General features: G+C 41.8%; 1 protein-coding gene across 1 annotated transcript; it reads left to right on the top strand.

The window, feature by feature from the left end:
- Positions 1–152: 152 nt before the first annotated feature.
- LOC140932072 (TNF receptor-associated factor 4-like) lies at positions 153–881 on the top strand. The gene is made up of 2 exons (XM_073381730.1): positions 153–238; positions 422–881. The coding sequence occupies exons 1-2, from the start codon at positions 153–155 to the stop codon at positions 879–881; spliced, it is 546 nt and encodes a 181-aa protein (XP_073237831.1).
- The last annotated feature ends 14,762 nt before the right edge of the window (positions 882–15,643 follow it).

Genomic DNA, 15,643 nt, shown 5'->3' with positions numbered 1-15,643 from the left:
TTTCCCAATGATCACTTGAGAGTAAAAGCCCTTTGTTTTAAGAAATATGATCAGCTTCCGATTTTAGCGTCACTCAGTGAATCATCGCACATTATCTGAGACGCTTCTTCATCAGCCTACTACTTTACGAGAGTAAACGATTGCGCTGAACGATGAGCTTCTCTCTACCAGGAACTGACCTATTCGATCTTATCGGTTATAGCGAGGAACCTCCCCAAGAGTATCTTTGTAATGTGTGGTAAGTAATTGACAATTTAGTTACTTTTGAAACCACATTGTAATCATTTCCCCCCCATTGCAGAGCTCTGTCCTTGGTATCCATCTGGAATTTAACTTTTGTGATGCGAGAGAATTTTTTTCGTTCGCAATGATATTAGATGATCGCAGCATTCTAAAGTGTATTTTAATTCTACTTTGTTAGCAAGAAGCCTCTACTCGATGCACAAATAGCCATGCCATGTGGTCACACGTTTTGGGGCGAATGCGTTTACCGATTCCAGCAAACATCCCGTGCCATTCAGTGTGCAATGTGCCGCCAAGTGGTGATCGCCTTTTGCAAAAATATTTTTGCAAGCAATCTAATCACTGCAATTGATGGTGAATGCCTAGCCTGCAAGGGAAGGATCAAACTGGACGCTGCCAAAGACCATCTAGGGCGATGTTCAGAAGTTGAAGTGGTGTGCCTTCTCTGCAGTGAAAAACTGCAGAGGAAACACCAAGATGGCCACGATTGCCCCATGCGGGGAATAATCTGCAACTGTGGCGAAAAGTTCAACAAAAAAGATGAGGAACACCACCAGCATCTTTGCAGTTTTAAACAGACACAATGCCCATTCGATTGCGGCGAATTGGTAGAAAGGTACGTTAAAAAGTGTATGTGACAGAAATTTTTTTGTTTGCTCTATAGAATCTATACAGTGTATTGATAAGGAAAGCAGAAATAATATTTCGATAGCGATTTTTCTTCATCGTGTTTTAACCTACCAAAAGAGTGAAATTTCAATTCCGGTGGGCTACAAAACCGCGCAGGTAAAAATAGAAGACTAAGATTGATTGTTATGTGATTTCAGGACATTCTGTACAGATTCTATCAAGCAAATAAAATAGTTTATGTCATATATACACCTCTGGGCTAGTATATATGCCGTCAGTTTGTCGGCATTGGAGTTTTGGCGAGAAAAGATCGTTTCAACTTAAAATTGATGTAACTGGAAAAAAAGGGTCTTTTGAAAATGTCGACGATTGATAGAAGACATTGGAATTACCAGAGGAGGGCTCTAACCTGGGACTAGGCTCTGCAGGTGTGCAGGTGGGGGGGTGGGGGGGAAGGGGTGAGTCAAGAAAGGGGTCAAACAGGAAAAAGAATTTAGGCGAGCGAATCGAGTTGAGCGGTGAATTGGTGAAGAGGGAAGGGCGGCGGAGCCTCTGCCACCCTTTCCCAGGCCTGACCGCTGGAGACCCTCATCTCTCGGCTTCCTTTGCGTTCCCATTTTTTTCTTTTTTCTTGGTTAACAAAGCGGACATTTAATTTTCCATTCTTCCCCCAATGCGGAGCCTGGTCCCAGCCTAAGAGAGCTCATAGAGCCGAGATTGATCATTAACATATGCTTTTTTTAAGAAGAGAAAGGAAAACAGGTTCACAGCTTCTTGGGGCGGCTATATAAAATTAATAACAAAAGAAGAGTTTGAGAATGCTTGTGCACTAGTGAGTAATGGAGTAATCCTCACTATTAATTGATCTCCCAAGGTATCTTCTCCCATCTCATACACTATAATGCCCCGCCAAAGTGCAGAAATGCACCGTCAAGGGATGTGGAGAAACGGTCAGGAGAAAGGACAGGAAAAAGCACCAGGATGAAAATATGTCCCGCCACTACAGCCTCCTTAAAGAGGAAAACGAACGCATTCTTTGGAGTGCCAGCAAGATGGTGAGTTTGCCCGAAATGTCCATTTCTAAAATTATATGCTATGCTATGCACCTATCAAGAATTTTATTGAAAGGAGACATTTCAACGAAACCTCTTAACAGAGTCTCTAGAGTGAAATTATAGAATCTGTAACCCGAAATGTTTTGTTACAATTACTACAAACTTAAAAACGAGAAGCTGAATAAATAACGTCATTACATAGTCATAGAACCATTGCGAACGGCACTATAACATGTATTGAATGCTCAGAAAGAAATTATAGCATAAGTTGTCAGACAGGCAGACGGATGTAGTCATTAAGTTAAGCAACCTGAATTTCGCGAAATACGTAATAAACATTGCTCAGTACCCAAACTAAGCGTGAAAAAAGATAGCCCTTACACAACAACTGAAAGTCTCTGCTAACAAGACAGTTGACTTTACTTTACAGGGGCACCCAACGGGAAATTTTGAGAAAAAGACCTAAAAACAACTTACAACAAAGCTTGAATAAAGCTTTCTGAAGCCATTTTAAGCATTTTGAGTGATTGCTGGGAAAAATTTATCTGTTCCTCACTCCCCGCGCAGAGAAAAAGAAAGCAGTTTGTTTGTAACAAACGTAAACTTGCTTTTTGCGAAAATTTAAAACGTTGGGGGAACGTTACGTCCACAATTTTGTTTCGAGGAACACTCGCGTCATTCTCATTTCTGAAGCTTTGATTAAAACGAAAACCGATTATGGCTCTTTTTTCGCATTTGCCTATGAATCACAATGAAGTTCTTCGTTGCCAGATAGTTGCAAAAAGAAAAAAATGATTCGCTGTTTTAGCCGACAGTGTACATAGAGAGGTAATGCACCTTGGAAACTCCTCCAGTTCCCCCTATGTTTTTTCGTGCTTTCAAATAAAAACAAGCATAACAATTGTCCTGCTGATATGGGATTTCATCCAAGAAAAATGTTGTTAACGCGTCCTGTGTTCCTTTTTTTCACAGAAGTGGCTTCATGTTAAGACACGAAGAACAGGTGAGGCGGGAGCATACAGATGGAGCATCCCGAACTGCTACGGCGACATATGCTCGTCAAGCTTTGAGATGTGGGGCCGTAAGTGGCGACTGTTCTGCCTACGACGAGGAGGCATCATCCAATACGGCCTTGAAAATGAAGAGGGAGACAGGCCTATCCACTTGTCAGTGAGGTACGTTTGCATGCAGCAAATTCTTAAAGGGACACACCGTCCTGTCTGAAATTTATATTATACTCTGTAAACCTTAAGTGGCGCAGTGGGGGCTAAGGGGATAAGGGATGGGAGTGGGATGTCTGTGTTGCGACCTGTTCAGCTAACTCGTTTTTCTCTCTTTGCAGTTTCATCGTCGAGAGCAGCAGTGGGGGTAAAGAAGTATATAACATACCCGTTTTGGAGTTTAAGAAGGGGCAGATGACCGAGCAAACTAAGACGGGCAGTATGCCTAAAACCATCACGGTCAATATGGAATTGTTAGAGCCGAGCTGTACTAAAGATTCATAACTTCTCAAGTAGACAGGGACACCCAACGACAATTTTTGGAGAATATCTGTTCGGAAGACGATTTGAGATCTAGAATTTTCGGAACATTTGTTGTAAAATTTCTTGCTTGCTTTCCCCTCCTAGGATTTTCCAACATCTAAAAAATGGTATAATTGCCCATTTTAAACGGATTTTTACCCTAAAAAGGTCACCTAGAATTTTCGGGAGCCTTTTTTCTGGCTGAAATTTTCGAAAAGGTAAGTTTTGATCACTAGACTTTCAGCTAGGAAATCCGAACAGCTGAAAAATTTTTAGGGGATGAAAATATGCCTATATGTACCATTCAAATACTAAAATACGTTCAACAATGCTGTGTTTAAGTGGTTTTGAACTATATTCTCGTTGGGTGCCCCTGAGTAGAGGCCTGGGTCTAAACAGACTTCTCAGAATTTATAAATATTTCAGTGATGTAAGTTAGTTTCAAGGCCGATCATAACCTAGAGGTTTTCAATTTCATGTTTAGTTAGAAATTGCTTGTAACTTCATCACGGGACCAGCCATGTCCTGTTTTCTCCTCGTATGAATTTGAAAGAAATGAGCTCCCGGGGGGCTTAATAGAGGATTTGCGGTATTAACCTAACTGTTTCGCGTTTTGCATAGGTTTTGCTTGGTTTTGACCCCTAAGGATTGGAACTTCGCCTGGGCGCAAACTGGGTGGATGTACATTTCTTATTTTGGCCATCTGGCTTCCAAGGATGTGTGCAAGATCAAAGTTTTGCGTTCTGGTGTTGCCTAAAATGTGCAAGTGAAGAACAAAATAAGAAGAAATGTACATTTCAGGCACATTGCTCGCTGGCCGCAATTATTAGACAACGGCAGTGCAATTGCGTTCTTTCAGCTTCTTTGTGATAATTAATTCAAACCAGTTTCTCGCAAAAAAAGGCGGATATTACTAGGGGTGAAATCGTAGTGAACGAGATATGAAAAGACAGTCCTTTATACATTTAGCAGATTTCAATAGTTATAAGAGATTTGGCCTTTGGTTTTCATCTGTATTGTGCACTGAGTGTAAAAGTGCCATTTTATAAGTCTTCCATACCTTTTAGACTTTTAAATAGAGACAAGTTTAGTTTTCGTCTACATGTATTTTTCGGAGTGGTAAAAGTGAGTATTCCGAATGAAGTACTTTGAGACTAATAAAACAGAGTCATAATTAGAAGTCACAATGTCAAGGGGACGTAATTTTTCAAAATGTCTTAATACAACGATGAATATAATTATATTTAAAAATTAATTTACGACCCAGTCTTAATTATTACTAATTGTTCAACCAACGAGACCTTCACACTACGAAATAACTGCAACATAATTATATATTACTTGTACTTTTACTCATTTACAACTTTTAAAACTTGCGTCCCCACCACCCGCAGTCAATCTTGGCAATGGGTCTTTTTTATATATACTGGTTTATTTGCCAAGCACCGTATGCATAGATGGGTTGGTTTTGATTTGTAGATAAAACTGACAGTTATCACTAACTATTTTAGCCTTGATTACTTTTAGTTTATAACGTTTTTTGTCAAAATCAATTAAGTTACAGTGTGTATTTCGATAATTTAGGTCTTAGTTAATTTACTTGTTTTTGTTTTGTGAAATCTTATTCGTTCATTTTTTCAGCTGTATGTCACCTTGTGTAATTACTTTTACTCAGTAATTAACAAAATACAATACACTCGGTTTCTGTTTGAGAAGAGATTCTTCTTCCTTTTGAGGTTTGTGGTTGCGCCAGGCGAAATACCTTTTCAGTCATGTTTTCATAATTAAAAAAAGACTTAGGTTCAGCACTTACTATATAGCGCATGCAAAGTGCAATAAAAAAGGAAATGTAAATCACGAAAATACTTCCTTTCGTTTAACATTCATCTTTAAATACGTACAATTTGCAATTGTCTTTTAAATTTCTTGTAAATTGTCTTTAAATATGTACATCTTGACTTGTGCCTCTTGACTTGTTACAAAAAGATGTTGCTTAATTTATGTGCTTCAAATCAAAATACCTGTTTTGTTGTGAGGTGCAGGGTTGGAGGAGGTGTTAATAGCTGTGGACAATTGGAAAAATACTCGAATAATAATGTCGATACTGTTTTTGGTAGACAAACACCATATAGTCCTCTTTCGCAAAGAAAACTTAGTCTACTAACTTGTTTTTTTCAGTATAACGGTTTTCCCAATATTTCTTTCATTCTTACGTTAACCTCAACGTCACCCCCCTCCATAACCACCTCCCACAAAAACGACAACGATCACGCTGCCCCTTTATAGTTTCATTCTTTTGCTCTTTTTTTTTTTCTTTATAGCGGAAGGTGGGGTGGCGTTAATTAAGCAGTAACACTCGTGTACCCGTATGTATACAGTATATCCTAGCTAGGGCCCCACACCTGTTGGTTGACATCAATACAATGCAGTCGTGTGAATTTATTGCATGTGATTTAATGTGTATAGTCAATATCAACTTATTTGATTCATGTTACTATTTTTAAAGAAATCCAGTGCTCTTGCCCTCTGTTCCCGTAATATCATGTGTTTCTTCTTCATCGAGCTGTAAGACACTAAATAGGAAGTTATACAGGTGGCTACGCAGCTAAAGGGAGGGAAAAAAATTCCGTATATATGTGTACGTGGGGCGTGAATGAAAAAGATTGTATAAAGCCTGAGCAAAGAAAATACGGTAAAGTCCCTAATGCGGTCTTTGGATGGAAATGGATTGTAATGTTGGCTAGCCTTTTTCAAGTTTAATTCAGGTGAAAAATTCAAGCGACACTGATTGAAATAGTGCCTCAAAATAAGTAATCTGACAAAATTTTTTGCTGGCCAGGATATATATTATTGCTCGCCAAAGTGGCGGAATTTCACAAAACGCCCTTCTTTCAAATATCGCCCCCCCCCCCCCCCCTTCCCCACCGGCATCCATTCCAAGACCTTTAATCCTCTCTTAAGTTCATTCTACCTGGGTAGACCGAGTAATTATTTCCCTAGCTTTAAGGTAAAGAGAAATTCCATGGTTCCCGTCTTGATCGAGAGGGTTGACCGTGGCCTGTAGCTCTCTTAGGCAATCTGGTGACATTTGAATTGCATTTTGCGGTAAGACAACCGCTCCGTTAGAATCTTCGTTTACCGCGTCTACCTCCTGTGGCTCGGAAATCCCGTAGTTTTCAGGAACTCTATTATCTTCAAAGAAGTCTTTGACAGCAGTGTAGTTTGAACCAAACAACCGAAGCATTCCAAGAATGTAAAGTTGATTTGGAGTTTTTTGTCCCTCTGTCGATAATTTGTGATTATTCCAAGAAGCTCTGAATTGACTCAAACTGTTATTTATTCTTGGAATAAACACAAAATGTAAGGAAAATAAGTCTACTTCTCCTATCGGGTCGAGTAAAAGATGGCTTTCGAGAAAATAGAACAACCGTCTATAGTACTCCGAGACCATCTTCCTCATGTCTCTCCAAAGCCGCTCAATTCTTTGATTATGGACGGAGCTCCCTTGAAGTATACTTCCGCGTCCTTCTCCCCTCCTTTCTATCATCAAGCGAGTAACCACAGCATTTTCTCCACCCTTGTCTGTTCTTACTTTCAGACAGGTCTTCGAACGTTTTTAAACATCTGCAGGGTTCAGAGTTTTGTAGAGCATCCTGCACACCGGATTGTTTCGAGATCCTAGACTCTGCAGCCACTAAGTACCAAGTGAAGCTTAAGGAATCCATGTTTATAAAATGGGAGAAGCCCGATGTGTGACACGTGCGAGATCTAATTTTGGCGAATTTTCCAGAGATCTGCAAAGGTTTTTTAAACGTTAAAATTTTAAGTCTGCTGTAAAGTATTCGTGTCCATTTTTGACATCTCCATAAACGTATGACACTAAAACAAACGCTGTCATGTTAAACGCTCTCGCACTCTTGTCTTCAGTTTACATGGTGCTGGAGCTGCAACTACCCTTTTTTTACGTTTTGTCTCACTGTCGATACCCGAAGGACATCGTTCACCTTCAGATGACCAAACCTTACTTTTCACGAGCGAAGAAAAACGGGTGATCGAGGACCAGTGATTCACCTAAGAGAAAGCAGTGCACGTGGTTCCCTGAGAAGCACTATTGAGATTTAAGTGACGAGGAGGAGGGAAATGTACTAACCTGGTCACCTTCTGACTGCATTATAACGAACATCCACTCTACTAAATAGAATGCGATGTTTTTTCTGAAAAAACGACAGTGAAAAGCACAAAATTAGTACAGATTCAATGAGTGCAAAGACAAGCCGACGTTTCGCGTGGATCAGTTGATTATTGCACATGGTGGTATGTGGCTGGTCCCACAACTACGTAAAGGCTTGCGAATACTAAAACTTGTCTATTCTAAACCTTAAATATTATAAATACCTATACATACCTCTACGATTACCGGAAAAATTCGAGAAGAGAGCAGATACACCTAAATGACTGTCACTTCAATCTGGTATACAGAACTGTGATCAGTGGTGATGTCGCTTACGGTACGGCAGGAAACAGATCGACTATTTTGATTGACATCAATCAAGCACAGGGCGTCCACACAGTGGACCGATTGTTTATAACACTGTCCAGCCACCGCTATTTCGTCGGGATTCTCTCGATTTCTGCTTGAAATACCGAATCCCGATCAATTGAGGGTCGAAATGGGAAAAATCTCCATTTTGATTCTGTTCTGATATTTTCAGATTAATTCTTGATACTAATACAAGAACACCTAACAGAGTATACTGAACTAAAATTGTCCACAAAACTTTAAAACCGCATGAGATATCAATTGAAATATAAATCAAACACTCGTTCGCGAAGACTCGCGAATAAAAATAAGCAAAAAAATGGAAATAGATTAGTGCGATTTAGCGATCATTTAGACAAAGGTGTCGTGTCAGAACACTGGAAAATGGCTTTCAGAACATCGAGATTTCCAAATAGGAGAAAAAAAAACCAGACCCCCGAGCGGCTCACCCAATCGGCACTCATGTGATTCGTCGGTGACTGAAAAATACTACTCCCGATGTTACATTCTCAAAAGGTTGGACATTCAGTTTGTACAGTCTAACCTCACTTATTGGGATACAGTAAGGGACAGAGCAAAGTGTCCGTATTAGAAAGGTGTCCGTATAAGAGAGGGTAGTTCGATAAGGTTACTTTAATGATAGACCTGCAAACCAGTCCGTATTTTTGCGTATTCAAGTACGCGCGAGCAGTTTGAGAAAAAAACCGACTGTTTTGCAGTCTACTTTTATGATGCCACTTGCTAAAACCAGGTTCACACTGGTCTTTCAACTGCATTTACTTTTGTTAATTCAAAGTGCAAAGACGCTGTCTTTCCCCCGTGGGGGACTCTCTATAATGACCTATACGAGGGAGGGGAGGGATTTCACTCGTTGAAGTATACGAAAGCGTAGGAAAATCGGACGGAAATCTGAGGGTGCCAATGGGGTTAGTCGTTAACTGATATTTGGCCAAGAAAAAAAGAATAGTTAACTGATAATTAGCCAAAAAATTATTAGTTAACTGAGAAATGAAAAGTTAACAGTTAAGTGACATTCTATTAATTATACTGAATATGATCGTTGATGTTAATGAAAGCAACAACGTTTTGCAAACAGAAATGCTATTTTCTGACTTTTTTCTCTCCCTCTGATGACCTGGTGGCACATCAACTGAACATATTACATTATGTGTAAAAGGCACCGGGGCAGTACCCGGCAAACAAATAGCGTCCGTCATAGAGCATGGTTGTAGACAACTCCACGAATAATTCGTTAGGATAAGGAAATACTGTTGTCACGGATCCAAAAGGACGTCACGTTAAACATTACTACCAAAGAAAAGCTGTGACTCTTAGTACTGGATCTGGCCAAAAGGAATTTCTGAAGTTTCAAAGAAATCAGCATCTTTCATTTAAGTACATGAAAAAAAGTGTGATAACCTAACGGTTTTTACCGACCTAATACATGTAAATGTAAAAATAAATGTAAATGAATTTGTACTTACGAGATATCACTTTTGTAACTGATGTTTCAGTTCCAACTATTCAGACTTTTAAGCTCATGTTTAAACCGGTCTTTCCGAAACAGTTTCATTTCTTAAAACCTTTGGATATCTTTATTAAGCTTTTGAAATAGGCGAAAAAAGTGTACGTCTGGGAAAAAGGTAATACTGAGGATGTAGAAAAAGTGTGTATCGAGGTACAAAAAACTTCTAAGAACGTAGGTGGAAAACCTACCCGCGGTTTCTCACTTCATTCCGAACAAAACATGTAGTGCTTTGAACTACGCCCAAGACTTTGGAAAAAGAGTAAAGGAATCGCTTAACAGAACTACAAATTCGAAGTGAGCTACACTCACGAAAAGTCGAATTGCCCCATGTCAATGAAATTAACTGAGAATTTGCCCAATAAATAGTAGTTAACTGATATTTGGTCGAAAATTTAGTAGTTAACTAAGAATTGGGTACCCCCATTAGCACCTTCAAATCTGTGTCTGTGAAAGAGCCCAAAGGGCGGCTAACAGATGAATTTTCAGGTTTTATATGATAAAGTTGAGAAAACGTTCTATTTTTGTGAATGATTCCTATTTTAAAATGACAGTGCATTTACAGTAGTTAAAAGGGATGCAAAGTTGTAAACTGCAAGGTATGTGAAAGGGGTACAATTTGTCAATACAAGGTATATGAAAGGGCTACCCTTTTCGTACAAAATTGGACCTGGTCTTTCGCTATTTTGCAAGTACAGAAAACATTTACTAGAGTACAAAATGTAATAGAAAAGATCTTTATGCTATCTGTAGTCGATTCAAGCCTTATAAAAATGTTCCTCTGTACACCTTGCAGAGCACATCAACCAGACGGGATTCCCCCTTTTGCATGCAGATTAACCTGATCGGGATTCGAGATTCACCTGATCACCGTAGTGTCCGTAATAAAGATAGTTTAAGTTTATATGAATGTAGTCTCTGGGGCCGAGATTTAGTGTCCGTTTTATTATTGAGAAAGTCCGTATTATAGAGGTAATTTTTTAAAGACAATTTATAAGAATTGTGTCGGGACATTGGAAACAATCCGTAATAGAGAGGCGTCCGTACCGAGAGGTTCGACTGTGTTTTTTTGGGAAATGTAGTGGATTTACCGTTTGCTTTATCTACACCTTGGCCCTAGAAATGGCAAGAACTTCGCGTGGTTCGGATGACCACGTAAAATGGCGGTCCCGTCTCCTAATATTAAATGGAAGGATAAGGGAGAAAATCCAGCAGCCGAACGATTTCCCCCCAGAAAATCACATCCATCGTTTAGCTTTAAAACTTTGCAGCAACAATGTGCCTTCCGATCGAAAAACCATCCAAAAGGTCCGGAGCTTGCTTGTACGGAATTTAACCCACGCCCTCTGCGATAATGGTACATTGGTGCAGCGCTCTACCAATTGAGCTAATGACTGGCCAATTAAGAGCTGGTATAGCAAACCAACATTTTAAAATTACCGGAACGGATCACGGCACAACACATAATTTTTTTTTCAAAAATACAAGGACCATTTTGTTTGGACCTCTCCCGGCGGGCAACCCTTGAATACACTTTTTTTAAATAAAACGTCCAATTTTGGAGCTGAGGCTGCACGTTCTTATTTTTTCGCAATTTGAGGTTTGAAAACGTTATTAAAATGTTCTTAATTTACATGGCATATGGAAACTACATTGTTAATATTGAAAAAATAAAATGTCCCCAATTGTTTTGGTCAATTAATCTGTTAGACTACAGTTTGCCTTTATTTATACTACTCATTCAAAAAACAGAAAATAGCAAATAAGGGAAATTAAGACGTTCGTGACTGACTCTAGCCTGGGTAGGTTCTCAGCTCATTTTCTTAAATTGAGGTTAATCTCAGCCTCAATACTCCAGGAGAGAATCATTACGATATTTCTCTTAAATATAATGTACTTAAACAATAAAATACTCTCTAAAAATTCCTACGAAGTCAACAGAAAATTCACCTCACGCGCACGTCGAAATGTCCAAAAAAAGGTACGTGGACAGACTACGAAGAAGAATCCCACCGAAAAGGTCTAAAACCGAATCACACTGGAAATTGTGTGAATGTTGTGAGATTGACGCGACGTGATTTAAAAAATAAAATTACTAACAAAAAGAAGTTAAGGCGCTTCGACTTTCTTGACAGCAGTCCGTCTCTCAGTGTTTGTACCTCGCAACCTCTGCAACCCTTGCAACCACGTCTCAGTCAGTCCGTCTCTCAGTCTTTATACCTCGCACCCTGGCAGCCCTTGCAACCACGTCTCAGTCAGTCCGTCTCTCAGTCTTTATACCTAGCAACCTTTGCAACCCTTGCAACAACGTCTCAGTCAGTCCGTCTCTCAGTGTTTGTACCTCGCAACCCTCGCAACCCTTACAACCACGTCTCAGTCAGTCCGTCTCTCAGTCTTTATACCTCGCAACCTTTGCAACCCTTGCAACCACGTCTCAGTCACTCCGTCTCTCAGTCTTTATACCTCGCAAACTTTGCAACCCTTGCAACCACGTCTCAGTCAGTCCGTCTCTCAGTGTTTGTACCTCGCAACCCTCGCAACCCTTACAACCACGTCTCAGTCAGTCCGTCTCTCAGTCTTTATACCTCGCAACCTTTGCAATCCTTGCAACCACGTCTCAGTCACTCCGTCTCTCAGTCTTTATACCTCGCAACCTTTGCAACCCTTGCAACCACGTCTCAGTCAGTCCGTCTCTCAGTGTTTGTACCTCGCAACCCTCGCAACCCTTACAACCACGTCTCAGTCAGTCCGTCTCTCAGTCTTTATACCTCGCAACCTTTGCAATCCTTGCAACCACGTCTCAGTCACTCCGTCTCTCAGTCTTTATACCTCGCAACCTTTGCAACCCTTGCAACCACGTCTCAGTCAGTCCGTCTCTCAGTGTTTGTACCTCGCAACCCTCGCAACCCTTGCAACCACGTCTCAGTCACTCCGTCTCTCAGTCTTTATACCTCGCAAACTTTGCAACCCTTGCAACCACGTCTCAGTCAGTCCGTCTCTCAGTGTTTGTACCTCGCAACCCTCGCAACCCTTACAACCACGTCTCAGTCAGTCCGTCTCTCAGTCTTTATACCTCGCAACCTTTGCAACCCTTGCAACCACGTCTCAGTCACTCCGTCTCTCAGTCTTTATACCTCGCAACCTTTGCAACCCTTGCAACCACGTCTCAGTCAGTCCGTCTCTCAGTGTTTGTACCTCGCAACCCTCGCAACTCTTGCAACCACGTCTCAGTCAGTCCGTCTCTCAGTCTTTATACCTCGCAACCTTTGCAACCCTTGCAACCACGTCTCAGTCACTCCGTCTCTCAGTCTTTATGCCTCGCAACCTTTGCAACCCTTGCAACCACGTCTCAGTCAGTCCGTCTCTCAATGTTTGTACCTCGCAACCCTCGCAACCCTTACAACCACGTCTCAGTCAGTCCGTCTCTCAGTCTTTATACCTCGCAACCTTTGCAACCCTTGCAACCCTTGCAACCACGTCTCAGTCAGTCCGTCTCTCAGTCTTTATACCTCGCAACCTTTGCAACCCTTGCAACCCTTGCAACCCTTGCAACCACGTCTCAGTCAGTCCGTCTCTCAGCAACCCTTGCAACCACGTCTCAGTCAGTCCGTCTCTCAGTGTTTATACCTGGCACCCTGGAAACCCTTGCAACCACGTCTCAGTCAGTCCGTCTCTCAGTCTTTATACCTCGCAAACTTTGCAACCCTTGCAACCACGTCTCAGTCAGTCCGTCTCTCAGTGTTTGTACCTCGCAACCCTCGCAACCCTTACAACCACGTCTCAGTCAGTCCGTCTCTCAGTCTTTATACCTCGCAACCTTTGCAACCCTTGCAACCACGTCTCAGTCAGTCCGTCTCTCAGTCTTTATACCTCGCAACCTTTGCAACCCTTGCAACCACGTCTCAGTCAGTCCGTCTCTCAGTGTTTGTACCTCGCAACCCTCGCAACCCTTGCAACCACGTCTCAGTCAGTCCGTCTCTCAGTCTTTATACCTCGCAACCTTTGCAACCCTTGCAACCACGTCTCAGTCAGTCCGTCTCTCAGTCTTTATACCTCGCAACCTTTGCAACCCTTGCAACCACGTCTCAGTCAGTCCGTCTCTCAGTGATTGTACCTCGCAACCCTCGCAACCCTTACAACCACGTCTCAGTCAGTCCGTCTCTCAGTCTTTATACCTCGCAACCTTTGCAACCCTTGCAACCCTTGCAACCACGTCTCAGTCAGTCCGTCTCTCAGTCTTTATACCTCGCAACCTTTGCAACCCTTGCAACCACGTCTCAGTCAGTCCGTCTCTCAGTGTTTGTACCTCGCAACCCTTGCAACCTTTGCAACCACGTCTCAGTCAGTCCGTCTCTCAGTGTTTGTACCTCGCAACCCTTGCAACCTTTGCAACCACGTCTCAGTCAGTCCGTCTCTCAGTGTTTGTACCTCGCAACCCTTGCAACCACGTCTCAGTCAGTCCGTCTCTCAGTCTTTATACCTCGCAACCTTTGCAACCCTTGCAACCCTTGCAACCACGTCTCAGTCAGTCCGTCTCTCAGTGTTTGTACCTCGCAACCCTTGCAACCTTTGCAACCACGTCTCAGTCAGTCCGTCTCTCAGTGTTTGTACCTCGCAACCCTCGCAACCCTTGCAACCACGTCTCAGTCAGTCCGTCTCTCAGTCTTTATACCTCGCAACCTTTGCAACCCTTGCAACCACGTCTCAGTCAGTCCGTCTCTCAGTCTTTATACCTCGCAACCTTTGCAACCCTTGCAACCACGTCTCAGTCAGTCCGTCTCTCAGTGATTGTACCTCGCAACCCTCGCAACCCTTACAACCACGTCTCAGTCAGTCCGTCTCTCAGTCTTTATACCTCGCAACCTTTGCAACCCTTGCAACCCTTGCAACCACGTCTCAGTCAGTCCGTCTCTCAGTCTTTATACCTCGCAACCTTTGCAACCCTTGCAACCACGTCTCAGTCAGTCCGTCTCTCAGTCTTTATACCTCGCAACCTTTGCAACCCTTGCAACCCTTGCAACCCTTGCAACCACGTCTCAGTCAGTCCGTCTCTCAGTGTTTATACCTGGCACCCTGGAAACCCTTGCAACCACGTCTCAGTCAGTCCGTCTCTCAGTCTTTATACCTCGCAACCTTTGCAACCCTTGCAACCCTTGCAACCACGTCTCAGTCAGTCCGTCTCTCAGTGTTTGTACCTCGCAACCCTTGCAACCTTTGCAACCACGTCTCAGTCAGTCCGTCTCTCAGTGTTTGTACCTCGCAACCCTTGCAACCTTTGCAACCACGTCTCAGTCAGTCCGTCTCTCAGTGTTTGTACCTCGCAACCCTTGCAACCTTTGCAACCACGTCTCAGTCAGTCCGTCTCTCAGTGTTTGTACCTCGGTGATGTGAAAGTGAGAAAATGTCATGCAATGCTATTCTTAAGAAACTGTATGAGCCGAAAATGGATGTGATTTTGACCATTCGCTTCAAAATAACAGCAGAAATCGAGATAATAAACTGATATGTTTTGTGTCCTACTTTGCAGACGAGGACTTGTATCGGCGTTTTGAAAAGCATAATTATGTTCTTTCATTCATTCTTTGCCATGGAATATGGGTTTACATTGTTTTTTCACTGTTAATAGCTCGGTTAATGCGGCGGGCGATCATCTTGCCGGCGGAAGTTTCATGGAAAAGGAATAAAATGAAAGACTTTTCCCAAACATTACGGTATTAGCCTCTGTGGTGTAGTGGTTAGGTGTAGTCGCGTCGAGTCGAAGGTGCTGGGTTCGAGTCCTACCGAATTATTTATTCCTACTTTCCTTTTTTTCCCTTTTTTGTGTTGTTGTTTTCTATAAATATATTCTCGGTTTTCAACGTACGTCACAAGCATATCATATTTACTTGGCGGCCTTATTGGTGTACAGCTTGCTCATTAGCATATGTCAAAAGACAAAGCGATGTAGGGTTTTTTAACACGTGTCAAAGAAAAATCAACGAATTTGATAGATCTGTTGGAGAAAATCAAGTGAAACTTATGGAGGTGATTGCTATGTCATTCCTCTATTGTTAGAGTAGTTGAAAAATGTTGAATGTTTTGAAAATCTACGTTAAATTGAGAAAGTTTCAGCTCATACCAGAACCAC

The sequence above is a fragment of the Porites lutea genome, chromosome 3, assembly GCF_958299795.1.
Source record: "Porites lutea chromosome 3, jaPorLute2.1, whole genome shotgun sequence".
In the NCBI taxonomy this organism is placed as follows: domain Eukaryota; kingdom Metazoa; phylum Cnidaria; class Anthozoa; order Scleractinia; family Poritidae; genus Porites; species Porites lutea.
This window is presented reverse-complemented; position numbering and strand designations above follow the sequence as displayed.

Coding starts and splice junctions, on each gene's coding strand:
- LOC140932072 (XM_073381730.1), top strand. CDS start 153: ATGAGCTTCTCTCTACCAGGAACTGACCTATTCGATCTTATCGGTTAT. Junction 239..421: donor GAGTATCTTTGTAATGTGTG/GTAAGTAATTGA, acceptor CTACTTTGTTAG/CAAGAAGCCTCTACTCGATG.